The sequence below is a fragment of the Lygodium microphyllum genome, chromosome 5 (genome assembly GCF_053477565.2).
Source record: "Lygodium microphyllum isolate KBCC chromosome 5, Lygodium_microphyllum_v1.1.10, whole genome shotgun sequence".
Classification (NCBI taxonomy): domain Eukaryota; kingdom Viridiplantae; phylum Streptophyta; class Polypodiopsida; order Schizaeales; family Lygodiaceae; genus Lygodium; species Lygodium microphyllum.
Genome location: NC_141139.1, coordinates 104,580,147 through 104,608,079, shown reverse-complemented (window position 1 = coordinate 104,608,079; position 27,933 = coordinate 104,580,147). Strand labels below are relative to the sequence as shown.

At 42.4% G+C, this 27,933-nt stretch overlaps 1 protein-coding gene across 2 annotated transcripts; it reads left to right on the top strand.

Moving 5' to 3' along the window:
- The first annotated feature begins 697 nt into the window (after positions 1-697).
- LOC148036238 (uncharacterized) lies at positions 698-27,397 on the top strand. 2 transcript variants are annotated; one of them, XM_087678247.1, is made up of 5 exons: positions 698-1,071; positions 1,160-2,618; positions 24,236-24,675; positions 25,064-25,361; positions 25,452-27,397. In XM_087678247.1, exons 2-5 carry the CDS (start codon positions 1,415-1,417, stop codon positions 26,498-26,500), a joined length of 2,991 nt encoding a protein of 996 aa, XP_087534373.1. In that variant the 5' UTR covers positions 698-1,071; positions 1,160-1,414; the 3' UTR covers positions 26,501-27,397. The 2 variants fall into 2 exon arrangements, with proteins under 2 accessions (XP_087534373.1, XP_087534372.1); XM_087678246.1 differs by having other exon boundaries at positions 698-2,618.
- The last annotated feature ends 536 nt before the right edge of the window (positions 27,398-27,933 follow it).

Sequence of the window (27,933 nt, the reverse complement as noted above, 5' to 3'; positions counted from 1 at the left end):
TTTGTAGATGTTGATCTTGCAAGGAAAATGAACCCTAGAAAGTTGACAAAAGATTTCACCCTCACATTCATAGGAGGTGAAGTCTCATGGTTCTCATGATTGCAATTATGTATAGCTTTGTCTATTATATTGAGGCCAAGTATGTTACAACCATTGAGGCATGCATGGAAGCTATATCGTTTCTTGTCTAGTAAGAGATTTTAGTACTGTGAGAGGAAGCTATTTTGCATAGTGACAGTTAGAGCACTATTTAGTTGGCATCAAATCTTGTTTTCATGTAAAGACCAAGGATATTGAAGTGAAGCATCGCTTTATCAAGGCTTCAAAGAACTTGTACATGCTCATCATTCTTTTCCATTCCTAAAGCTCTAAAGTGCTACCTAGTGGATAATCTTATAACTAGAAATACTAACGGAACCTAGAGTGCTACCTAGTGGATAATCTTATAGCTAGAAATACTGATGGCACTTACAAAAAGGAGGCATTGGCCAACACACACGAGATGTGTGCTGTGCTTTTGAGACAAAAAGGAACATAAACACTGATTCATAGTTCATAAGAAGAACATCTTAATAATTACTATATGATGATATGACTGTTGGGGAAAGCCTGTCATGACATCGACATTGAGATAGAAAGGGGTATTTTTCTTGTAGTAATGGAGCTTCTAATGCAGGGTTTTGTCTTCTTCTTCTTCTTCCTTTCACCCCCCCGCTCCCCCTTTTCCCATCATCCGAATTGCTGCTTTGTTACTCTTTTAACTCCATTTCCATTTCCTTTTCCTTCTTCCTCCCCTTTCCCTTTTCGCAGAACCTCGTTGCAGGCCATACATTCTTTCATTCGCTTGTGATGAAGAAGAATCTGGATTTTGCGATGACTTTATTAGTGCTGTAGGGGAATTATGTGCCTGCTTCCGTTTGGCTGGCCATTGAAGCTGTTGCTCTCCATCCGATGAGACATGGTATCCCGCGTGGAATGGCGAGGTTTTGGTAATTTGTCTACTTTGTGATGTGATGGCAGCATCTGCATCTACGACAGCACTCGCCGCAAGCAGGCTTCCTTTACTCCCAGGTGCTGTGGCGGCAGCGTTGGAATGAGCTTTCTTAATCTGGTTCTTTTTCTGTTGTTTTATAATCACGGAGGTGAGACGTTTTCACAGACATTGAATGGTTCCAGACCGGATGTTCCCTCATTGGCGTCATAAGAAAGGAATCGATGGGATAGTGATCCAAAAGGCAGATCCAACGGCATTAGATGAGCTTAGTTGACTGTGTTCTCAGGGCCTTTTCATCTGATAAGCTTCTGTCCTTTTCCTGTCAGCACTTCAGGCATAAGTGTATTGATGACGATCTCCATGATGCTAATAGCATGATACCTGTTTTCAACAAGTGTATTATTATCCAGTGTTATTAAAATGGAGGTTTGGATTCTCCTGGCTGCTGCTGGGTCTGGTTACTTGGCAAGATGTTGGCAGAATTCACAGAAGGCAAAAGGAGTAGTAGCGGAGGAGGATAATGATACTGCTGGGTCATCCAGCCAGCCAAGCCGTCCCATCAGGGGGAAGTACCGGCATTTTTCTAACTCAGGTCGACATGCCGGAAAGCTACTTTGTGGGAAGGGGAATCCTCAATGGATTCGACAGTCCCCTAGGAGTACTCAAGTCCCAGCGAATACTGTTGGTGAAACCTCATCCGAGAATAAGGCCGAACCAAAAGGCAGCAATGTGGAAGATAGGAACATGCTTCAGGAGGGTGGAAAAAGCTATGACTCTTTCAGCCAATCTGACACAGACCTAAAATCTAAAGATGTGACTTGCGCAGGGGCTCTGAATAAGTCTATAAGTGAGAACAACTGTACATTCAGTGAGAATAGTGGTGGGTCATTGCATTTGTCTGAGGATTTATCGAGTCGACAGACACAGGGTGCAATCAATGAAGGATGGGAGTCAGGAGGTGCTAGTGGCCCTGTTTTGTCAAGGTCATCTTCTGGAAAGCGGACCAGTGATTTGAGTAGGGGACCCAGAGCCATAGGTGGAAACAGTGCCCGAGAAGCAGGTTCTGGAAAACGCATGAAGGATGCTACTATTAGCCCTGCAACAACTCAAGATGAAGCTTTTGTGTTTGGTGGATCATGGATGCCAGGTTTTTGGGATGTTTCCGAAGGTGTTTTTGTGTTGGATGCAGATAGTCTACTTGCACAGCAAGGAGAGGTAGTTAGAAGTAAGGATTGCAGCTCTAGAAAAATAAAGACACCACGCAAACATGCGAGAAGTAGAGGTTCTACATCTAGACGAAAGAATCTTGTAATACAAAAGCCTATGTCCTCTCTTGAGAGCTGTCTTTCTGCTCAATTAGATAAAGAGTATTCCGCAGCTGGTTCCTTGTCATCGTTCTGTTCTTCTACTAGTGGTGAAAATAAGCTTTTAATGGACCACTTGGAAAAAAATGTGGACAGTCAATTTGGACCTCCGGAGCGCAGAGAATTAAATGAAACAGTCAATTATGCAATTGGGTTGCCTCCTTTGTCAAAAAAGCCAACAAGAAGCAGCAAACAGAGGACACTTAGACATTCAAGTGGAAGATCTTCCAAGTCAGATATCACACGCAGTTCTGTGGCAGGCAAGCTACCTTAGTACTTAATACAACTACTGAATGCTTATATCCCATAGCACATGTTGGTTGAATTGTAAACACATGCACACACAGATGCTCTCTCTCTTTGTACATGTGTGTTTAGTAAGTTAGTTATAGTGTGCATATTATTGTTGTTGATGGCGCAGGCTATGGTTTGAGAAGAGGTAAAAGAAACACAAAAACCCCAAGCAAAGGTTATTATTTGCTTTCTAATATCGCCCAAAGCCTCATTGGTCTCATTAAACTCGATTCTCCATGCATTGCTCACTGTTCCCATTCCTATGTATAGCAATGTGTAGATCCTTAAGAGTGAGGCAATTTTTTTATTGTTTGGAGGTCATGTTGTTTACATTTTCTGCAGGCTTATGGTTTGTAGATTCTCTCTAGATCTCACTTGTTGTACTAAAAGATTTTGTCGACTCTTGCTTTTCATTTGGTAGAGAGGATAGTAATATGGGTCTTTAATATTGTGAGGGTTGTTTCAAGTGCATTGATTGGGGGTGATTTTTGAAATCCCAGGTATCATTAGTAGGTTGTTTCAAATGCATTTATTTTGGGTGATTTTGTAGAACGGTATAGAATGTCAAATGCTAATCTTATAGTCAAAGTCTTGAACAAGTAGATAAAGCAAGGCTTTCAATAGGTCACCTCTAGAGACCCTCTCTAGTATCTCCATCATGATTGGTTCCATGTCATCTCATCTCAAGAGTCAAAAGGATGTGCCACCACACTAGTGTCCTACCTCTTATCAATGGGTAGTGATTGATTCTTCATCAACAACCTTGTGTTTTATATTTTGGAGGCATATACTGATTGCTACCTTTTAGTTTTCCTTTGCAAAAGAGCTGCTCTTCAGAAGGGCAGACCACTCGTTGCTTGTTTGTAGCCACTTTAACGGAGATTTTTCCTCTGAATACTTTTGTGTTTTTGATCATCCTACAGTAGTCTTAGCCCCTCGTATCCAATAGCTGCCTATTGGAGGTCTTCATCATTGATCTTGCCTCTTGTCCATATCATTAGATTGCAAATGTCTTCATCTGGAGCAATCATCATCTTCATCATCGACTCCTCTATTTGAAGGACAATGTTTCATTCCCTCAAGCAAATTCTTGTATAGGTGTTGTCGACTTGGTTAGTCAAGAAAGTGCAATCATCTCTAAGCCTTGATCGTTGTGTCATTGACTTGACGTTGCTCACCTTAGTGTTGTTCCCAGAGAATGGAACCTCGAGTCTCTTTCATTGTATCATTGTTGTACATGATTCATCATTTTCTTTGTTTTTGAGTTTTGTATATGAGTGTTTTTGTATGGATCTTGCAAAAGTGGAAGCAATACAGAGTTGACCTCATTTGGGGATCTTGCATAATGTACACAACTTTTAGGGCTTTGTTTGTACTGTAGAAGGTACATACTATGTTTTGTTGAACCTAACCTCATTTGGGGACCTTGCATAATGTACATAACTGTTAGGGTTTTGTTTGTAGTGTAGAAGGTGCATACTCTATTTTGTTGAAATTGCTTCACCCCTTTATGCATTGCAAAAGAAGAGAGTTCAATTCACATGGCCAGGTAACATTTAGTAAGCTGAAAGAAAAGCTTACTTTGGATCTAGTGTGATCTTGGTAGATCTTTGAAAAGCCTTTATTGTTCAATGTAATGCATGCTTGAATGACGTGGGTACCATTTTAATGTAAGAAGAACATGTTATAGTATATGAGAGTAGAATTTTACAGTGTGCTGAGAAAAGTTTGCAGGTTTATGAGAGAGAGTTGCTTGTTGTAGTTCATGCTCTTTCTACTTGGAAACACTATATGTCAAGGGCTGATTTTGTTGTATAGATAGGCCATCAAACTCTACGATATTTTCTTGCTCAGATTAAGTTGTTTGAGAAGTAAATGCGATGGGTCAACTGTGAAGAAATTGTTAGCAGTCATGTTTGTCATGCCTTGTCATCTCCTGCCTGTGAGCCTCAGGCTGAGTCAGATGAGGACTTTAGGAGCTCTGACTTGTCTATCACTTGTTTTGACGGAGGAGGTAGCTCATTCTAGAGTACTTAGTTTATTGCATTTCAGTGCATTTTCTCCTCCAGTCGGGATTTTATGTGCATTTCTCGGGGCAGTTTCTGCATTCTTCAGCCTGCCTCACCTACCGGACATTGTCCACCCTTTTCGGGATTTTTCTGAGCATTCCTGGCATTTTTACCAGCATTTAATGCTGACTGGTCGGACATATTTATGGCCTCAAATTTCAGGTCGGCCAGTTTTTGGGTTTTTTGGCTATTTATAGCCATTTCCCACTCAACAGTCAGTTGTATTATCATCTTCCCTCCTCCTTTGGCAGGTGCACACTCCGACTCCGTCATCTTCCTCCGTCTTCGGTGCTGCCGTCATCATCAGCCTGATCTGGTGCCCTCACTGACGCTTCGGGCTGCGTGCAGGGGCTGATCAGTCCACAATTTTGTATTCAGCATTCATTACAGTCAGTGCAGATTCATTTTCTGCTGTCTCTCTCTCCTCCTTTGTGTTCGTGTTCTTCCGTTGCGCACTCTCACATGGTATCAGAGCCTGACTGAGAGCACGGAGGACCTAACCTTGTGGAGAGATACCTCACCCCTCTTCTGCTGCTGTCACCTCATCTCCAACTGCCCAGGCGGCCCCTCCAGGTGGCCATTCTTCTTGCGTTTGCTGCAGACGACTTCTCCAAAGGCTGCCACGTCATCAAACGACTTCTGCTTGCGTTTTCCATCAGGCAGCCCCTCTTTCAGCTGGGTGACACATCATCAAGCTGCGTTTTGCAGATCTGGTGGTCGTTTCCACTCCTGGTGGCTCATCTCCTGCTGGCGATCCACTCCTAGGCTACGTTTTGGTGCTGGCGGCTTCTTTTCTGGTGATCTTCATCAGATATCCTTGCGTTTTGCAGCTCCAGGTGTTTGTAGGCTATCACAGCCTGCGTTTTGGTGGTTGGTGACCAGACTGCTGGTCATTATTCGGCATCGGCAAAGTTTTCTTTGGTGTTTGGTGTTTTGCAGATTGGAAGATGTCTTCTCATCAGTTTACGGGCTTTGATAACTCAGATGATGAGCTTTTGTCTCGACACTCATTTGAACGGAGGTGTGATTTTTATCACGAGGACCGTCGTCCGGAGTCTATTCCTCTTTCCCGTCCCCCTTCTATTCATGTATCTCGGCGGTCCCCTTCCAGTGGGCCGAAGATGCAGCCTTTGGTACCCCTTGTACAGGTACCCGTACTTCCTCAGCTGCCCAAAGAGGACCGGTTGGATGGCTCCAACTTTTCTCTATGGTCCTGCAAGGTGGAGTGTATCTTGGCCTCCTTCGATCTTTGGGAGCTTGTTTCTGTTCCTATTCCCCGGCCTAAGGTGGATCCCGCAGATGGGACATCTATGGATCGTGCAGCCTTATGGGATCGGCTTAATTCTAGAGCCAGATCTTTCCTCTTTCTGAGTTTGCAGGATTTTGTCCTTGTTCATGTTCACAGGTTGCAGACTGTAGCTGACGTGTGGAGAAAGCTCGCGTCTCTCTATCAACAAAAGACGTTTGCCCACCGGATATCTCTTGAAAAGAAGTTGCGGATGCTCGCTATTGATGATAGTTCTTCCATGAAGGACCACATCAACAGATTACAGGATATGAGGGATGAGCTTGCATCCCTCGGTCGGACGATATCTTCTGAAGACATGGCTATGATTCTTTTGACTTAGCTGCCATTGTCTCGGTTTGATGTCTTCTACACCAGCCTTCTTACATCGAGGACCCGTGAGAAGCTTCTATGGGAGGAGCTATCCCCGCTTGTCTTGGAGCATGATGAGCGACTCAGAGAGGTCAGTGCTAGTGGATCCGACTCCACTAGAGCCTTTGTTGCAGGTTCGGGAGGACAGAATAAGAAGAAGATGAAGTCAAAGGCTAAGCAGACGGACAGTTCTTCAGGCTCTGACTCAGATTCAGAGAGACCGAAGTGCCCACACTGTGGGAAAGGGACACATCCAGAGGAGAAATGTTGGAAGAAGTACCCTCACCTTCGTCCAGGAGCGAAGGATGGAGCTAAAATATCTGAGCCTTCTACCTCTACTCCAGCGGTTACCCATGAGTCAGTGTTCCTTCATATTGTTGACTTGGAGGAGCCTTCTTCAATGGTTGCCTCATCTTCTGAGAGGCCTTGGCTGGTTGATAGTGGAGCTTCTAGTCATATGACTCCCCGAGGTGATTTGTTACAGGATTTCCGTCCATCAGAGGGTTCAGTCACTGTTGGTGACATTTTATCGGTGCCTATTAGTGGTGTTGGCACATTGCCTTTGTTTACCGACCGACCTTCGAGCTCCTTTTCCCAGGCCCTACATGTTCCGGATTTGGGCCTTCCCCTCCTCTCAGTTTATGGTCTTACGAGGCTTGGCACACGAGTGATCTTCACCGAGCATGCCGTTGTTATTGAGGATTCTTTTACAGGAGTTGTCTTATCTACAGGTTGGCAGGAGAGCGGGCTTTACAGGTTCCATTCCCCTTCTTTAATGCAGGGTCCTCCGAGGCAGTCTATTGCTACACCCGTTCCCGCTTGTGCACCTTCTATTCCACAGGTTCCTTCCCATCCCCCACCCTCTCCTCTGGTGGTTCCCTCGTACCTCCCATCCCTTTCAGAGGGGGACGATCTCGGTGATGCGGCTGTGGATTCCCTGGCCCCTAGTGTTTTAGACGGGGATTTCCAGGATTGTGAGGAGCTCCTTCAGCAGCAGTCAACATCGACGGACTTCATCGACCTTGGCATTCCTCTTGCCACCCCAGGATCCGTTTCTCCCTTGGCCTTCCGCCACATTCAGGATCTGAGAGGGGGTGTTAGCAGTCATGTTTGTCATGCCTTGTCATCTCCTGCCTGTGAGCCTTAGTCTGAGTCAGATGAGGACTTTAGGAGCTCTGACTTGTCTATCACTTGTTTTGACGGAGGAGGTAGCTCATTCTAGAGTACTCAGTTTATTGCATTTCAGTGCATTTTCTCCTCCAGTCGGGATTTTATGTGCATTTCCCGGGGCAGTTTCTGCATTCTTCAGCCTACCTCACCTGTCGGACATTGTCCACCCTTTCCGGGATTTTTCTGAGCATTCCTGGCATTTTTACCAGCATTAAATGCTGGTCGGACATATTTATGGCCTCAAATTTCAGGTCGGCCAGTTTTTGGGTTTTTTGGCTATTTATAGCCATTTCCCACTTGGTAGTCAGTTGTATTATCATCTTCCCTCCTCCTTTGGCAGGTGCACACTCTGACTCCGTCATCTTCCTCCGTCTTCGGTGCTGCCGTCATCATCAGCCTGATCTGGTGCCCTCACTGACGCTTCGGGCTGCGTGCAGGGGCTGATCAGTCCACAGTTTTGTATTCAGCATTCATTACAGTCAGTGCAGATTTTCTTCCTTCATTTTCTGCTGTCTCTCTCCTCCTTTGTGTTCGTGTTCTTCTTCCGTTGCGCACTCTCACAGAAATACCCTAACGCAAAAACATAAAAGAAAGTGTACGATCAAGTAAAAACTCAACAGAACATAGTTAGGGTTAGGGTAACTCAGAGACAATGAACACAATGGAAATCTAAATGAGTGATTGAATATCGAATGTACAATGGCCATGTAGTTAATAAATTGTACAGGGAATGAAAATTGTACCCCAAACTCGTGTCTTGAGGACCGAGATAGAGGTGCTGAGTGGGAGTTTGTCGTATTCCTGACGGATTTCAAAACATAGCAAGGCACCGAGATAGAGGTGCTGAGTGGGAGTTTGTCGTATTCCTGACGGATCTCAAAACATAGCAAGGCAGCCTCCGAGCGTCAGATACTAGAAAACGCAATCGAGGATGTAGGATTTGGTGGCAGACACGTAATAAGAAAAGAGAAAATCTGCAAATGTAGCCTTCAAAGAGTGTCAAGTGCCAAGGTGATAGTAGTAGAGTGAAAACACAAATGTTGATGCACTCCTCCAAGCTAGGTGATAGCAGAATCATCAAAATGATAGTGTGTAGATGGTTGCTGTAACGAGCCTTCCTTCTGTGGTAAATCCTTGATTACAACTAAATTATAGTAGCAAACAATTAATGCAAATCTGAAAATACAAATTTACCTACTGATCTTGGACAATGCACACCCGATTGGCCCCAAAATTGGCACTCCTTTTGGTATTTCTTTAGCTTTATTGAAGAATAAGTTGAAATACAATGGGATTCTCCCAATCCCTTTCGGTATTCCAACTCCCCTTACTGTGATGAATCACCAGCAAGTCTTTAATCCGATTTGCCCCTTGATTCGGGCAATCAATTTGTCTTTACCCGCTTTGATGGAAACGGAAAATGCCCCAAATTCAATTGTTTGCCGGTCCCTCCACTTGAATAGGCTAAAAACAGCTTCAGCCCTGTTCAATCCAAGTCTTGGAGCTTCCAATTTCTGGCACGATTCTTGAGGCTGTTGCTAAACCCTAATTTTTACTGCATATTAGGGCTTACAGTAGAGAAATCTGAAATTTCTCAGCCCCCAAGGGTCCAAATGCTGAGATCTTCGGAGCAAGGCTGTGAAATGGTTGGGAGATGAGAGGGAATGAAACCAGCCTTCCTTCTTGGAATGGGTGGTGATAACCTGATTTAAGAGTTAATTACAGCAATAAATAAATGCACATAAAATGAAATACACACTTTACCATAACATTCTTGGACAGTAGATACCCTGTTGGCCCCAAAATTGGCTCCCCTTGCGGTATTTCTTTAGCTTTCATTCAATTGGAAGGAGTACAACTTGAGATTCTTCAATCTCCTCCTGCTAACCAATTGCTCTTGCTGTCATAAATGTCCAGCAAGCCTTTTAGGTCATTTGCCATTTGTTTCACCCAGGACTTCTTCTCCAATTTGACCCTTGGCTGGCCAAATGCTGCCCCAAATCAATTCGGGATGGGCTGGCTCTTGAAATCCCTTGATAATCTTCAATTATCAGCTGCTGATTTCAGTCCCTTGAGCCTTCAATCTCTAGCACGGATCCCAAGGTGGCGGCTAAACTCTAATTTCTGTTGTGAATTAGGGTTTATTGCAGAAATTACAGATCAGTCCACCAAAAATGGCTGAGATCTCCTCCGAATGGCTGAGAATTGCTGAGAATGGCTGAGCATATGCTGAAAAAGATGAGAGAATGCTGTAGAGAGAGAAAATTTTGAGATTTGTCGCGAAGAACTGATCAAAATCAGCTGCTGCCCTGTTGTACCAGCCCCAAACAGATGCACCAACAACAATAGGAGCATCAGAGATTGTGATCTTCAGGAGAAAGTGCATCAGCAGCAATTGTTAGCTTCCCAAGGTCAAGAATATGCAATCTCCATCACCAAAATGGTCTCCAATGGCTGGGAATTGGCCCCAAAAGCTGGCAGCAACAATCCAACATCTCTTTCCAACAGCTTCAAAATGAAAAAATGAGATTTCCCTCTCCCTTCAGCCCTATTTAGCCTTTTCCCCACTTGCATGGGAAAGTTTTGTCAAGTGGCAGCTTTCTTAATCCATTTTCAGGAATTTCCAGCATTAATTCAGCCCTTAATCCATGCCTAGAAAATTGACCTTGCCCATCCAAAAATTAATTGGCTAGGCCATTTGCAACCCAAAGTGGTCACATGCATTAATTGACCCTTGGACAAGCATTAATCCATTAATTAATGCCTAGTCCCTAGTGTCACCACTGACACTTAATGGCCAATTAATGGTCCTAGGGGTAAACTGACACCAAAATTCACCTAGAATTTAACAAGTGTAACTTGTTACAACTTTTGCCTTTGACACCCATCTTTTTCATAGGGTCCTTCGGTCTTCAACTGTGAGAAAGTAGCTTGCACCTCACATGTGCAACACATGTGCGTCTTTTAATTGCACATTTGATTAATCCTTTAATCAAATGTGAATTAAACATAAGCAAAGCATCAAATTTTCACGCCCTTGTGACAAGAAAAGTTGTAGAGAGAGAAAAATCAGAGTTTTGTCGTGAAGAATGACTGAAAATCAGTCAAATGCAGCTGCTGCCCTGCCACAACAACTTGTAGATGCAAAGAATTGAAGAAAATCAGTCATTTACAGCTGTTACCCTGTCTCAACAGCTTGTAGATGCTGTCTCCTGTTGTTGATTGGTCTTCTCCTGCTGCTAGCAGCCTCAGAAGGACCTCCAATGGCTGCAAATTAGACCAGCAGCCTCCCCTCCTTCTTCTTTGCAGGCTGAATTTATAGAAATGCTTCTCTCCAGTCCCTAAAGACGTTTTTAAGTCTTGCATGGGCATTTTTGACAAGTGACAGTCTTCCCAAATGGTTTTTTCAGCAATTAAATATTTATTTTCAGTCTTTAAATATAGAAAGTTAATCTAATAATTATTTGGGTGCCCTGAAAAATAATATAATTGGCCAATAATTAAATTGGCTAGGCAACTTCCATTCCGAAGTGTCTCTGTGTCATCTTTGACCATCAGATTAGCTTTAGGTACCATTAAACGCCACTTCTCTAGTGTCAGCAATTGACACTTATGGCCAAATGGATGATCTAGGCCAATAACTGGCACCAGATACCACCAAGTACTTGTGTGGTATAACTTATAGCAACTTTTGCCTTCGTTGTTCCGTGATTTCTTCAGGTTCCGGGCTCATAAATTTACTTTAACCCCACTTGCACCTCACATGTGCAACATTTACTTAATCATGTGATTAAAATTAATCCACATGTTAAGTGAGGTTTCAAAAATACATGTCCTCATGACAGTCCCTAGCTGTTGCAGGGAGTGAACCAGATGTAGTTGCTAGGTGTGGAACAGATTGCCATGCTGCAAAGCAGTAGCAATGGAGCTGGATCAGCAAGGCGATGGTTGGAAGGTGAGAAAACAACGAGGTGGTTGGAAATAGGAGTGAGACTGATGTAGATAGGAATGGGCAGCTTCTGTTGAGATGTCTTGTATGAATAGGGTTTGGGCAACATAGCTAGAGGGCCTAAAACATGCAAAAACGAGATTGGGCTGAATGGACACCCTACCTATTTATAGAAAGTTTCGAGATCTCGTGAGTCGTACCACACACCGTTTTAAAAGTCTCTCGAATCATGCACCATGTTAGGGTTTTCATTAATTCAACATTTTTGGGTTTGTTTAAGAGGTTGGTAATGATTGGGTGGCATTGCCAAGCCGTGAAAAACCCGAAAGTGTGAAGATGGGAGGATGAACCTCCATCATGGAGACACCACTTGGATAAGGAAAAGAAGAGGGGCTAAAGGGCGAGCCTACGGGTAAAGGACCTTGGTGTGATGTGCGAAGACATGAAAGGTGGACTTAATGGAGGTTGAAAGGAAGTTGGAGTAAAACTAGTGGGTGGGATGGGTGCAAGATTAAATGGATTTGTCATTTGTGTAGCTATGGGAAATGTGTTAGATTCCCTTTGTCTATTAAATGTAAATGATTGAAAATATGAATCACCAAAATCCAATTGACCATGAGATGTAAAAACTGAAGAAAAGATGGAGGAGTACTCACCATAGATTCCTACAACCTTTGCTTACCTTTTCTTGAGTACAAATGGAAAAATCTATTCTCTTCGGAGCTAATGAACTAATACTTAGTTTGAAGAGTTCCTTAATGAGCGTCACCTATATCTTATGGAAAAGAGGAAGTAAACTCAAATGATTGAGAAATAGTAATGTGTACTTGACCTAGGAGTGAATGAAGGTGGAGAAGTGTGGGGAAAAGATGAAAGAGGTAAGGATGGAGTTGATGGTGGTAGAGAGGGAAATGATTTGTACTCCATGCTAGTTTCCCACATCAAGATGGCTAGTCTGTTGTGAGGCTTTCGTCCTTTCTATGAAATCATTAGATTGGTGGTGTGAATCTGAAGGGAAAAACTCAAATTTACCTTTAATCTATTGTTGAGCTAGATACATGAGGATGTGATCGTATTTGGCTTGTGCTTTCGTCCTTTTTGTGAAATCATTAAATTGGTGGTCTGAACCTAAAGGGAAAAACTCAAATTTACCTTCAATCTACTGTTGAGCTAGATACATGAGGATGTGATCGTGTTTGGCTGGTGAGATCTCTTATAGTCTATGAATGCCATGGTAGTTCAAAGACTCTCCGGCCATGTTGGAAGGAGGAGAAGTTGTGAAGCCCACTTTGTCTTGTGTGTCGATGTGCTAGGCTTAGGAGCATCATGATAATGTGGTGAAGTTATGTTTGAAGTCATCTTGCCCTCTTGTTGTTCGTGCTTCTTGTGAAGGGCTTTCAGATCAAAGGTTGAGTTTTTGTGGAAGAAAATCTTCCTTTGATACCATGTGAACAAATACCATAACGCAAAGACATAAGTGCAAGTGTACGACAAAGCATAAACTCAATAGAACATAATTAGGGTTAGGGTAATTGAGAGACAATGAACACAATGGAAATTTGAACGAATGATTGAATATTGAATATACAATGCTCATGCAGCAAACAAACTGTATAGGGAGTGAAAATTGTACCTTGAACTCTCGTGTCTCAAGGATTGAGGCAAAGGTGCTGAGCAAGAGAGTATGTCGTACTCTAGATGGATCCCAAATGTAGCAAGGTAACCTTTTGAGTGTCAAACGCCAGCATATGCAATAGAGGATGTTGGATTTGGTGGTAGATAGGTAGTGAGAAGAGAGAAAATCTGCAAGCATAGCCTTCAGAAGAGTGTTAGGCACCAAGGTAGCAATAGGAGAGTGAAAATGCAAATGTTGATTCACTCCTCCAAGCTAGGCAACAACAGAATTAGCAAAACGATAGTGTGTAGAGGTCGCTGGCTGCACACGGGGAGTGGTCTAGATGCAGTTGCTAGGTGCGGAACAAGTCGCTACGCTGCAAATGCAGCAGCAGTGGAGCTAGGCCAGCAAGGCAATGGCTGGAAGGTGAGAAAGCAGCAAGATGGAGGTTGGAAACAAGCGCCAAATTGATGTAGACAGCAATGGGTAGCTTTGGCTGAGATGTCCTTCGCGAATGGGGTCTAGGTAGTGTAGTTAGAGAGCTTGAAACCTGCAAAAACGTGATTGGGCTGAATGAAGGGCAGTGTACCTATTTATAGAAAGTTTTGGGACCTCGTACCATGCACTTTCTTAAAACTCTCTTGAACCGTGCATCATTTTAGGGTTTTCATTAATTAAGCATTTTTGGGTCTATTTAAGAGGCTAATTCAGCATGTAATGCTTACTTTAGCTCAATATGAACTTCTTATCCATGTTTCACTTTTAGAAAGTGCACGTGGAAGGTAAAAAGAATGATGTTGTTGATGCATTGTTTTGAGTATGAGGACTTTGCTAAGGTGTTTGATTGCTATCAAATGATTAGCACCTCGAGCACTATATATTCAAAGAGGGCTTTCTTATGATGCATGGTGGATTATGTTTCACAAAGCCATTAAGGGCCAAGCTTATGGTTGAAAGTCATGCACCTTTGTGTGCAGGCATTGTGGCATTGATGCTACAATGAAAGCAGTTGAGACTTTCTTTATTGGGCAGCTTTGAGATGTGATATGGATCACTTTGTACATATGTGCATAGTATGTTAGAAGGTCAAGTTTGATTGTTAGAAGGCACTAGGTTTGTTGCAATCTTTGCCTATCCTTGATAGGTTGTGGGATAACATAGCCATGGATTTTATCTTTGATCTTCCTAGGACACCTAGGAAATATGAGGAGATAAGACATTTGTAGGTTTAGCAAATAGACTCATTTCATTTTGGTGAGGAAGAAGATAATTGTGGATCCACATGGCAAGATTACTCATGCAAAATATCCTTAAATATTGTGGCATTCCATAGTCTATTGTGAGTGACAGGGATCCTTGCATGATGAGTTTGTTTTGGAGAGGCATATTTTTGAACATTGGTACAACCCTAAAGTTCTCATCTTCGTTTGATCCATAGATAGATGGGCAGTTTAAAGAGGCAAATGCTACTGCCTTAGTTATTTTGAAATGCTATGTATATAAGCATAAGACCAACCATGAACATTCTGGCTTCAAGAAGTCCACCAACAACCAAATGTAGATGAGGTGAGGGTGGCAGCTATAGAGGATTGATTTGATATTGGGCAGCTACTAGAGCAAGAAACATGGGGTGGCAGCTGTAGATTGAAAATGTAGTAGTAGGATGGCTGGAAATCAGGTTTCCCCATTTGTGTAGGGGCCGTAGATAGCAAGGCAGGACTCAAACAAGGATCCGTGAATTGGCGGTGTCCTTTGGAAGAGTATGGGCCATAGTGGGCGATGAGACGGCCAAAGGCTTGGTTGGTTGGAATGAAGGGATTGAAGATGCACAAACTTAAAAAATAAAAAGAGAATTGGGGGTGCATTTGTTCTATTGAAAGGAAAAATGATAGCGTAAGGGTTGTGAGGAAAAAGGTAGGGATCACCTAGAATGTAAGTTGAGAAAGAGCCTTTATGGCCTTAAGCAGGCACCTAGGGAATGATACTACAAGTTTGATGCTTTCATGTATTCACAAGGATATACTTGCAATGATATGGATCCATGTTTATATAAGAAGAAAGCTCGTGATGACAGCCTTATGATTTTGGTACTCTATGTCGATGATATGTTGATTAGATAATCAAGACTCTAGAGGGTATATGGTTAACAGAGACATAATGCATTGGATATGTTGAAGAAGTATGATATGGCTAATTGCAAGCCTATTTTTGTACCTTTGGATGTTAATACTAAGCTCAATGCACATGAGGGTGACTTGATTGAGGATGTTACTATGTATCAGAAGATTATGGGCAACCTTATCTATTTGATGACCAAACCTAAATTATATGGTTGGTTTGGAGAGTCAATTTATGAAGCTTCCATGGAGGCCACATTTGGATCTAGTGCGGTGCATATTGCACTATGTCAAGTCCACATTGAAGAAGTGCTCATGATGAGCTGGATGCCTTAAGAAGTTAGCTCAAGAAGAGCTTTGAGATGAAAGACATGGGCTAGGCCTCACATATTCTTGAGGTACATATCACGCACGATCGCGCTAAGGGACTCCTTTACTTGTCACAAAAGGAGTACATCCAGAAGGTCCTTGAGTAGTTTCATATGTAGGATGTTAAGCTTAGTAGTTATCCTTTATTTTCTCATGTGAAGGTTAGTTGAGTCGATTGTCCATAGCAAGGATACGGTGAAGAGGTATAGTTGAGGTAATAGTTGCCATAATTGTATGCTGTCACAGAGACATGTATTTTTAATGCTTTGCTTAGCATTTGGCTTAGGCATCAATCAAATGTGTGTTGGAGATCAATGCTCCACCCACCCCTCATGTAACTATGTAGGTAATGATTGACTCTATCTTTGTGGGCCCCCTTGATGAGGAGAAGGCATTTATGAGGAGCACATTTATCTACCAGGTCTTGGTTTCAACACTGGATCATGATTGAGTATATCCAAATAGCTAGAGACAAACATTGGATCATCTGATGTCGAAGAAAGGGTTGTTGGTCATGTTGAAAAATGTACTTGGGGTGTCGATGATGTCGAAGAACTCCTAGAGATGGCCTCTTGAACTTGAGTAGTTGAGGGTGGGAAAAGGTGAGGCTTATGCAGAGCGAAGGGTGGGTAATAATCAGTGACTCTCAATGGAGGGGACTACGGAGCTGAAGTAATGGAAGGTGTCAAATAGCCATTGTCTCTCGAAGGAGTAGACTACTGAGGGGACGGTATCCAACAATCATTATCTCTTGGGGGTGAAGGGAAGAGAGTGCACAATGAGTGCGAGATCGAGGCGCGAGTGGCAGAGCTGAGAGTTAGAGAGAGTGAGCTGAGAGATAGGTGTACCAGATCGTAATGGTACACAAAGAATAAAAGAATGTATTTATATGTTAGGGTACAATAAGGGTGTGTTCACACCCGTATGACTATGTACACGGAGATGAAGGGACTTTACACCCAACAACCTCCCTCTTAAAGGCCCAAAGTGGTACCTTTAAGTTAACCAACTTCTACTAAACGAATGCAATGCTCATGTTGAGCCTTTGCAAGACACTTAGTGAGAACATCTGCAGGGTTATCTTGGGTTTTGATCTCAGTCAGTGTGACAAGACCATCATCCAAGACCTGTCGAATGAAGTGATACCAAACATCTATGTGTTTGGTACGTGCATGGAACATGGCAATCTTAGCCAGACATACTGCACTCTGGCTATCACAAACAAGCACTGGAGTACGTGAAGAAAGACCAAAATCCTTGACCAGACAGCCAAGCCAAATAGCTTTCTTAGAAGCTTCTGTGGCTGAAATATATTCAGCTTCTATAGTACTCAATGCCACAATTTTCTGCAATCTTGAACACCAAGAGATAGCCCCACGAGCCAAAGTAAAAACATACCCATTGGTAGATTTCCTAGTGTCAAGATCTCCTGCCATGTTCGAATTACAAAATCCCTGTAGCTCTAGTGTACCCTTTCCATAGCATATACACTTTTCTTTTGTACCTTTCAAGTATCTAAAGATACATTTCACTGCTTTTCCCAATGTGGCTTGCCAGGGTTAGACATGAATCTACTAACAACTCCCACTGCCTGAGCAATGTCAGGGCAAGTTGCAACCATGGCATACATCAAAGATCCACAAGCTGATGCATAAGGTATAGCCTTCATGGCACTAGCAACTGCATCATCCTTAGGGCAATCAGCTTTACTAAGCTTTGTATGTGGCGGTAAAGGCACACTAAGAGGCTTAGTATCAGCCATATTAAACCTGTCAAGTACTTTGCTAATGTACTTGTCCTGTGAGAGAAACAACAAACTCTGCCCTCTGTCTCTTTTAATGCGCATGCCCAAAATGTGTTCAGCTGCCCCCAAATCTTTCATGGAGAAGGCTGAATTCAGTTGCCTCTTAAGAGCATTCAAAGTACTCTTATGCTTTCCTACAATCAACATGTCATCCACAGATAAAACCAGCACAATAAGGCTTCCATCATTAGCCTTTTTAGTGTATAAGCAGTGATTTGCATGACTACGTTTAAATCCATGGCTGAGCATAAAGGTATCAAATTTTTTGTACTATTGTCTAGGGGCTTGTTTCAGCCCATATAAGCTGCGTTTCAGCTTACAAACCAAATGCTCTTTTCCTGGAATAGCAAATCCTTATGGCTGCTTCATGTACAGCTCTTCATTCAAGTCACCATGAAGAAAACCAATCTTCACATCCATCTGATCCAACTCTAAATCCAAGGATGAAGTGAGAGCAAACAAAACATGGAGCGTAGTCATCTTCACCAGTGGTGAACAAACCTCCTGGAAGTTTATGCTTTCCTTCTGTGTATAGCCCTCAGCAACTAGCCATGCCTTGAACTTGGGCTTCCCATCAATACATTTCACTTTGTAAATCCATTTATTATTAGGAATAGCTTTCCTACCTTGGGCAAAGGTACAAGCTCCCATGTGTTATTTGCATATAGAGACTTCATCTCTTCCTGCATAGCAAGTTTCCACTTTCTCTTGTTTTCACATGACTGTGCCTCTTTAAATGTCTGGGGCTCACCCTCATCAGTCAACAAAATGCAATCCAAAGATGGCTGAAACCTTTGTGGCTGCCTTCTGACACGTGTAGACCTTCTTACCCAATGATCTGTATTATCAGGTTGTGGGCCTACCTCCTGAGGAATGTGCACACCATCACCAGGTGGCTGATTTTCAGCATTTTCTTGCTGCTGTAATCTGTTTTCAGCATGTTCTTCTTGCTGTCCTATTTCATCCTATGCATCAACTTGCTGTCCATGATCTTCTGGCTGTAGCACAATAGGTTGCTGCTCAGTTTTAGCATCAAAAGGGACAGAACTTTCAGCTAATGGCTATTGAATGGCTGGCTGTTCATGCTAAAATTTGACCTTCTTTTTGTCAAGATCACCGTGCGTAGCATTTTTAAGCAACTTTGCCTCATTAAATACTATGTCTCGGCTGTGTACTATCTTCCTGCCCTGAGAAAGCCAAACTCTATAACCCATCTCTCTCTCATCTCCATATCCCATAACGATGCCCTTGATGGATTTCATGTCTAGTTTAGTCCTCTGTTCTACAGGTACATGCACAAAGGCATCACAACCAAAGACACGCAAATGGTCATATGAAGCAGGTTTGCTAGACCAAACCTCTTCAGGGATGCTTTCCAATGAATTTGGGAGAGCGATTGCATACATGAACTGCAATTTTAAGACCCTCTCCCTAAAACTACTGCAGGAGATTAGCTGTGGACAGCATGCATGTGACTCTCACAAAGTGTGCGATTATATCTTTCAGCCACGCCATTTGATGCAGGATTATAAGGGGCTGTCAACTTCCTCTTAATGCCTTGCATCTCACAAAACTTGTTAAATTCATTTGAGACATACTCACCCCCATTATCTGCTCTTATGGCTTTCAACTTAAGCCCTTTCTGTGTGGTAACAAAAGCATGAAACTTTTTAAAAGCATCCAACACTTCCTTTTTGCTCTTAAGTACATACACCCATGACTTTCTACTGAAATCATCAATGAAAGTAACAAAGTAGCGTGTACCCCCATACGAATTTATAGGCATAGTGCACACATTAGAGTGTACGAAGTCAAGAGCAATTAGACTTCTTAACAACACCAGAGTAATAAGGAGACTTCACTTGTTTTCCATATTAGCAATTATTACAAAATTCGAGCTAGAGCCGTTTACATCAAATCTCCTTAAAGAGGAGAGAACCTAAAGGCCTTTCTAGCTCATATGACCAAGTCTTTTGTGCCAAAGCTCCATCTGTGAATGGACTTCAGCCACAACCAAGAATTTGCTAGGTAATGCTTTGCAATGCAAGTAATATAAAGTCCCCCTTTTGCTGCCTTTAACAATCAGCATAGAGCCCTTATGGACCTTCCAAGATCCACTACCAAAGGTAGTAAAATACCCTTTAGCATCAAGCTGACCAACTGATAGTAGACTTTTCTTTATGCTAGGTACAAATTTGACATCCTGTAAAATTAGCTCTTGGCCATTTTCAAGGGCCAAATGAATGGTGCCAACACCTTCTATCTCACGTGCATAGTTTTTACCCAACTAAACTTGCCTAGGCAACTTGCAGTGTATTCAAAAAATGACTTCAAAGAGGGGGAATCATGAAAAGAGGTACCGTTGTCCACTATCCATGATTGTGACAGCTCATCATGAGCTGAAAGTAAGGTATCAATTACCTCCTTTTTGGTGATGCCATATCACCTGTTGCTGCCATAATATCTGCATCATTACATGAGGCTACAACAAGTATCTCTTTAGTGTCAGGAAGCTCTTTAATGACCACACTAGATGCAACATTTGCCTTTGCAACTTCTTTTGAGGAAGAGCTGTCATCATCTTTCTTATCATCCTTCTTTTTCTTATCCTACTGTTTCTTTCTTTCTTGCTTTTTCTTGAAGTATCGGCAATTGGGTTTTTTATGTCCTTAACACCCACACTAATAGCATGTGACATCTTGCTGTTTGCCCTTGCTTTTGCTTCTGATTTTGCCTTTATTGGCTACATTACCCCTCTTTTTAGACGTGCCTCTTACATGGTAAGCTGAGCCATTGCTTTCACCACTAGACTTTCTTCTAATTTCTTCATTAAGGATTGAACCTCTAACACCATCAAAAGTCAAAGCGGAGTTGTTGCTAAGTGATACAACCAAAGATTCCCAGCTGTCAGGCAAAGTCATCAATAAGAAAATAGCTTTCAATTTATCATTGAAAGCCGCCAAACGAGAGTCTTGCAACTGACTCAAAACCCCTGTGAAAACACTCAAATGCTCAGATGCCGGCTTAGACTCATCTAGCCCCATGTTCACAAGTTTATGCGTAAGATGCACTTAATTTAGAGGAGTTGTATTTTCGTAAGTGTCCTTAAGCTTTTTCCTTATAGCATAACATGTATCAAGATGCTTGATGTCTGAAAGTACATCATCAAACATTGCCATCTTAATGTATGCAATGGCCTTCTTGTTAAGTCTAGTCTAGTCCACATCTATTATAGCTGCAGGCTTAGTCTCCAAGAGAGCATCTTCACAGTCCTTTAGAAACAAAATGCCTTGCATCCTATCCTTCCACAAGTCAAAGCTCTAGTGCCATCAAACCTCTTGATTTCAAAGAGGGATTTAGTGTCACTGCTGCTAGAAGCATTTGTAGCCATTTTTCAGCAATATACCAGAAATTCAATGCTGCAATTTATGACAGCAAAAATGAGTTGAATATTCAGCTGATTTCAGCCCAAATTTTCAGCAAATAATAGCAAGATTCAGTCCAAGTACATGTACAGCAGTAGAACAAATGACTTTCAGTAGTATGACTGCAATTTCAGCATACATTAAATGCATACATCACTGCAAGGTAACTCCCACTTCAGCAATATCACCAAAAATTCATTTGCAACAATCCCAAATCTGCAAATGATCACTAAGACTGCTGCAACATGAATAATCAGCAATACAACTCAATAGGAGCTGTCCAACATGTGTACCACATACATATGTGCTCGTATCAACTTCTGATACACAAAACATCAAGAAATCCTTGCGATTTCTCCAAAATTGCACAAGTGAGAGATAAAAAATGCTCAAATCATTGTGCTTATGGCAACAAGATTGCTTCAGCAATATTCCCAAAGTGCATTTCACGCATCAACTTTGCCAAAATCCACAGATTTCAGCAAAAGCCCTAAAATTTCACTGACCGGTCTGCCTCGATTGCATTAAAACATGTTCCTGAAAGCATAAAATGGGCAAAATTAGCAAAATTTTTCTAAAGCCTCAAATTTCTCGGGTCCAAATGTACACCAATGTTAGCCAATCTGACTCAGCTGAACAAAATTTCACCAATACAGCAAAAGCCCTAAATTTTATGGGTTCAATGTTGAGAAATTCACTCAAATGAGCAAAATTTCACTAAATTTGGCAAAATCCCCAATTTGAATGCGCACAATGTCTACAATTTCTGATGCAGATGCCTCAGTTATGCATGAACAACACTAAATCTGGAACAACCCCAAAATTTTTAGGCCTAAACCTGTAGAAATCTGCGCACTGTGCTTGCGCATGCAAACCCCCGTCAAGACAAGGTGAAATTCAAAGAAGATTTTGAAGGAAAATGGATTTTTGACTTTAAAAAAATTGGAGTGACGGGGTCGATTGACCCGTTAGGTGGGTCACGTGGTGTGACTGACGGTCCGCTGGCGTCCGTACAGTCACGTCGTGTGATGGGCTGTCACTCGTCCAACTGCTTGACACGTACGCCTCCAGTCGCCCGCCAATTGCCACACTGGTTCCCCTGTTAGACCTGCCCCTTTGCAAATGTCACCTATCGCGCAGCAGTTGCTAGTCATGTGTTAGTCGCGTGTTGCATAGCAGTCCGTCGACGTCTACAGCCTGTCGTCTTCGGTCTGCTAGGACTGCCCTATCACCTGTCGACTACTGCTTGTCTTGGACCTGACACTTACACGTGTCACCTTAGCTGTCGACTGCTGTGCAAAAGCAAGCTTCTTCTCTTGTGCAAACCTGATTCGCACTTCTTGGGAAGCGCGAACATCGTTACCAATGCTCTTATACCAGTTTGAAGGGAAGAGAGTGCGCAATGAGTGCGAGATCGAGGCGCGAGTGACAGAGTTGAGAGTTAGAGAGAGTGAGCTCAAAGATAGGTGTACTAGATTGTAATGGTACACAAAGAATAAAAGAATGTATTTATATGTTAGGGTACAATAAGGGTGTGTTCACACCCATATGACTATGTACACGGAGACGAAGGGACTTTACACCCAATAGGGGGAGCAGCGGATTGTAGAACCATAGGTTGTTGAGGTGGAGTTCTTGAAACCCTAGAAGAAGTAGAAGTAGCCTCCGTAGCACATTACGGCGGTGATGAGGAGGTTGTGGCGCTTGACAATCCTCCATTTGCTCGAGAGGACTTAGTGCACATCAGATGCGTCTTATGGCCTGGAGCATAAAAATTTGAAAGCTGATGTAAAATAAACTTTGGAATTCTTGAAACCCTAGAAGATGTAGAAGTAGCCTCCGTAGCACATTACAGCGGTGGTGAGGAGGTTGTGGCGCTTGACAATCCTCCATTTGCTGGAGAGGACTTAGTGCACATCAGATGCGTCTTATGGCCTAGAGCATAAAAATTTGAAAGCCGATGTAAAATAAAATTTGTGGCCCAGGGTAGGGAGCAAAGGTCCATGTCGGCAAGTATTGGTGGGAGGTTTGGTGATGCCGGAAGAGGAGCACCCAATGGTTTGTCCATTTGCTTGTGGAGAAGTCATAGCACTGGAGTGTCAACCTGTAAAAGGGAGAGTGGGAGGGAGAGGAAGAGAAGGGTATCTTAGTCTCCTTGTTGGTGCAGTAGAAGGGGGGAAAATCAGTAGATGATGCCAAACCTGCAACTTATCTTTGTATTCTTTGATGAATAGGGTCTTTAGCTCTTTGAGCTTTTGCGCTCTGATACCATGTCAAAATATGCAATGGTGCAGAGAGATATTAGGGTTTATAGGGAGAAACACAGTGTGTGCATAGCAAACATAGAGAGAAGAGAAACTCAAAAACACAAGAACACGGTGATGATACACAAAATCATGCTATGAGAAGAAAAGTTGATGCAACGGAGCCAAAGCTAGAAGATGGCTGCACTGTCTTGTCTGAATCATGCAGTAGCACCTATGGGGAATTTGCACAATGAAGAGAGCGAAACGTAGTCCTTCGGGCAGTGGGCTATCGAAGTAATCAATGGAAGGTGAAGGACAGCTATCAAGAGAGCGAAGCGTAGTCCTTTGATGCCGTTAGGGATGAAGAAGATGATCACCAAGTGTTGAGGGAGCGAAGCGCAGTCCTTAGACGTCGGGAAGATGACCAAGCTACTGAATGCCGCAATAAAACGCAGTAGTAGGGATGAATGGAAGGTGAAAGGTGATCACGAATTGCAATGTCCTCCAATAGGGGTGTGGGCAGCAGTGGCAAGGAGAGAGGATATTGGAATTATGGGAGAAGAGGGGTGAAGAATGACTGAAGTGGTGTGTGAGAATGAATGAAGTGACTGCCTATTTATAGACATAAGCTGTCTAGGGTGGCGCACTACTGAGTGGATGCCCACTGAAAAAGTGACCTGTGGACATCAGCCCTTTTTGGCTGTCAATGCGAAACCCTAAATGAAGTGTGTAGAGAGAAGAAGTGGTTTCTCAACACAAAAGACCAGGTCTTTATGTCAAGCCCTATTTATTTGACTGCTGACTGCCCCTCTGCTTTGCTGCTTGTAAATGCTGGTTGACTGCATGGTTTTTTTGGAGAGTGTAGGCATGTGTTACAAGGAATGATCAATTATTGGGAGTTTTTTCTGGTTGGTAAGGAATTGACTTTGTCTCAGCTTGAAATGTTTTAGTAATAAGATACTGTATATTCAGGCACTAGTATTCATTTATTTTCTGGAGTCTTGCCCCTGTCTTGAAGTTTGATGGCTTCTTCAATGCACAAAATAATGACACGTGCCGTCACAGTTTATTCTTACTGAAATTTATAAAGTTTAATATTCTCGAGTCTGCTGCAGACATTCTATGGTATGATGCTTTAATTTCTCCTGTGTGATGTCTGTAGGATCAACTGAAATAACTTGGAAAGGTCTATTATTCAACTTTGGAGTTGGAGTGGGTATGATGTTTACTGTTTTGTCCAACATGCGTGAAGTCAAAAGACTAACCATGTTGCTCAGAGAGGCTGAATGCCTAATCAAAGACCTTGAAAATGAGCTTGAAGGCAGGGAGACCTTGAAAGTATGTGATTTTAAAGCGACTCCTGAGAAAGGAGATGTGGTTGAAACAAGGCAAACTGCTGTAGTGAATACCCTATATAAAGTGAGAAGTGCTTCACAGATTCTTAACAGCATGAGGGTTTCCCTCACTGATGAATCCTTGCCTATTGGGAACAAACAGTCCAAAGACATGGCTAAGTTGGAAGCAGAACTAGAAGCCGAGCTGGAGAGAATGGAGCTCAGCCTGAATGTTGGGAACCCATTGAACCACTCTGTTGCAAGTGATGTAAGTTGACTCAGCTATGCTTTGTATTATATAATTGTTGTTAGCTATTTGTCATAGTGTTTTGTGTTGCCAGTGTTTTGGGTACATTCTGTTTGGTTGGCTTGTGTGGACTGTTAAATATCTCTCTCTTTTTTTTCGTAAATTAAATCTCTCTCTCTCTCTCTCTGTGCACATTGAGCATGTTCCATCTGGTTGACCTCAGACTGAGTTGGTTGCATAAAGTCTGGACTTCTTTTGAGGTAGTCAGTATGAGCGTAGCATTCTAGCCTGAATTTCCTCTATTTGTGGGAACTGATAAGTGAGTCTGCTTGTTAGGGCATATTATACCGTTTGTGAGGGTTTAGACTTCCAAAGATGGTGATAGATATACTAAAGTGCTTTCTCACAGTTTGAAACAGAGGTTGCTGGGAGCCTTGTACAGGGTGAACTTTCAGTCAGTGGCCTGCCTTGTGGAACGGGGTTAGATTCGGAAGATGATGAGGGAAGTGACTCATTGCATGATGACTTTCATGTTAGCAACTATGCTGTGTCTCCAAGAGAATTATCAAGGCGCTTGCACGAGGTTTTAGAAGTAAGGCAGGAAGAAAGGATTCTGGAGCTTGAGGCTGAGCTTCAACTTATGAGAAAAACGCTGCAGACCAAAGAAGATGAAATTCAATTACGGGGAAAGAAGGGATTTACTCATGGTATGGTTTAAGTACTGTTTGCTTTTTTTGGTTGTAGAATTCCTTGCTCATTGGTTTTCATTTTTCTTTTGGGTCATGTGAATTCTGTAGATGAGAGAGAGAGATGTGTCGGAGATGCTTATACAAAAGCTGGCAGAGATTCACAAAATTTTTCCCCAAGTGACGAGAAAGACTTCCCATCAAGTATACAGCTGCACAGCAAGAAACTGCAGAGTCTATCATTTCATGATTCACCCAATGCTTCTCCTATTTCCCAAGGGCATGTTGCCACACAAGATATGGATGGTCTGTTTAGAATGAATAAAGGGTCTAAAATGAAAGATAGGACTGCATTCATTACTTTGGGAGGTGATGCACTAGATGCATATAATGAAGCATGCAAAGAGTTTTCCAAAGTCTCAGGTGATGCAACTGGACTTGGTGTAGATACTGATCATAAATTTCCTCATAAACTTTTCGAGGACTCCATGCCAAAGGATATTGATCAGGTAAATTTGGCTCCTGACCATTATTGGGAACAAGTTGATTTGTTATCTTTAGCAGAAGATTTCTGTAGCGGTGATGGTTGTGAAATCAATGAAGGTATGCCAAGGTTCAGTAATATCTCATCAAAAAGAAGACCTATTGCCAGGAGAAGAAACTCTCGCCACAAATGTAACCATCCAGAGCCCGAGCAAACATGTGCCAATCTGAAAGCAGTTGATTCATCAGATGAGACTGCTGACACATCTGGTAGCACTCCATGCTCTATAAAGTTCATGGATGTGCGAACGGTTGGTTGTGGTCACAGCAACAATCAATCTGGAGCTGAAGTGCTGAATGATGCAATTCCGTTTCCTGAGTGGCACCAAGAAGTTTTGTTTCCTGCTGGAGCAAATACTCCTAACAAACAGGAGAAACAGTTTATTTATAGTGGTCAAGAGGTTTTAGAAGCACTAGGTAGCCCTGGTCAACATGGATCTACTTCGAGCCCTGGAGAATGGACGATGGCTGGGGGCAATGATGATTCTCAAGATTTGGATGATCAGCTTGGTCAACTGTTGATCAAGCGCATTGTGGAGAAGAGTAGAAGGGGCTCTCCAATCATTCAAGATGCTCAAACTGTGCTTGCATCTTTTGAAAGGATTAATATTGTATAACTGCTGCATTCTGGCCATTGATAGTGGCTTTTTATCGATGGGATGCCTGTCTCTACTATTCTAAACATTAAAGAAGCTGGACATTAAGACCCAGTTTGCAGGATATGGAAGCAACTGCTGACTCTTTAATGAAGCTTCACTTTCCAGAGCACATGGTAAACGAGTTACCACCAATGCCTCTTCAGGCAGGAGACTGGGTAATGCAAGGGGTTTGCAGATGCCGTGAAGCATGTAGCTCAATTGGCATCAAAATCTGGCCAGTGCAAGATGAGGAACATCTTTGATCACTGAATACAATTGAGGGGACAAAAAGGGGAATGGTAGTGGATGGTTGCAAGCCTTTTCTTGTTTCCAAATCAGTGGTTCTTCATTTGCTTCACACAATGGCTATGGATAGAGCAAATTATTTCACTGAAGCAATGGGGTCCCTAATATGATCTAAGTTTGAGTCAAGAGTTGTGCTTATGAGAATGTGCAATACTTGGGCTTAAATATTTTGCCAAAATTGTAGCGTTAGCTGGTTGCCTTGTGCTGTATAACCTCTTATTCTGTTGTCTCCTCGTCCCTTGGCCATTTCTGGTTGCTGCATTGTTTCTGAAAATTTTTGACTTCCAGCAACTGGATTAAGTTTTTCTGCATGTCCAATAGTGGCATCAGAGTGTTGAATGGCTAGTATTCAAACCCACACAATTTCGTCCATGTATACGAGCTATCAAGGAAGGGCTTAAAGTGCCATAACTAATGTATTCACAAATTTGTCCATGTATTCACGAAAAAGCTAGTATTCAAACCCACACAAATTCGTCCATGTATATGCGCTATCAAGGAAGGGCTTAAGGTGCCATAACTGATGGGCAAAATAGTTGGAGCTTGTTGGAGAGATTTTCTGTGGAAATAAAAGGCGGGTTCTCTCAATTAGAGGCCATAATGCCGAAGGGCATGTATAAGGTATGAGGCTGTTCTTTTCCACAAAGCCCTCAGGTTGCTACATATAAATGTCCTCATGTAGGTCTCCATGTAGAAAAGTTGTCTTAACATTCATTTGATACGTTTAGATCTAATTATGCAACCAAGGCTAAAACCAAGTGAAGGGTAGTCATTTTGACCACCACAAAAGGGAAGATCTCATGAAACTCAACTTTCTTTTTTACCCTTTGCAACCAAATGGGCCTTATATGCTAGCTTAGAACAACTAGGGGTGCTCTTTAGCTTATGCACCCACTTGCATAACAATGTATGTTTTCCACTAGGTAGGGTATTTAAATCCCACGTATGGCTTTTTTGCAATGAGTCAAACTCAAATTGTATAGTTTGCTTCCAATAATTGTCACCTCTACACAGCCTTCTCAAAAAGTAAGGGGCTTAGCAAAATCTATTACCATGATATAATCCATAAAAGGCTCCTAACCATTAGGAGGATGCGAGGCTCTAGT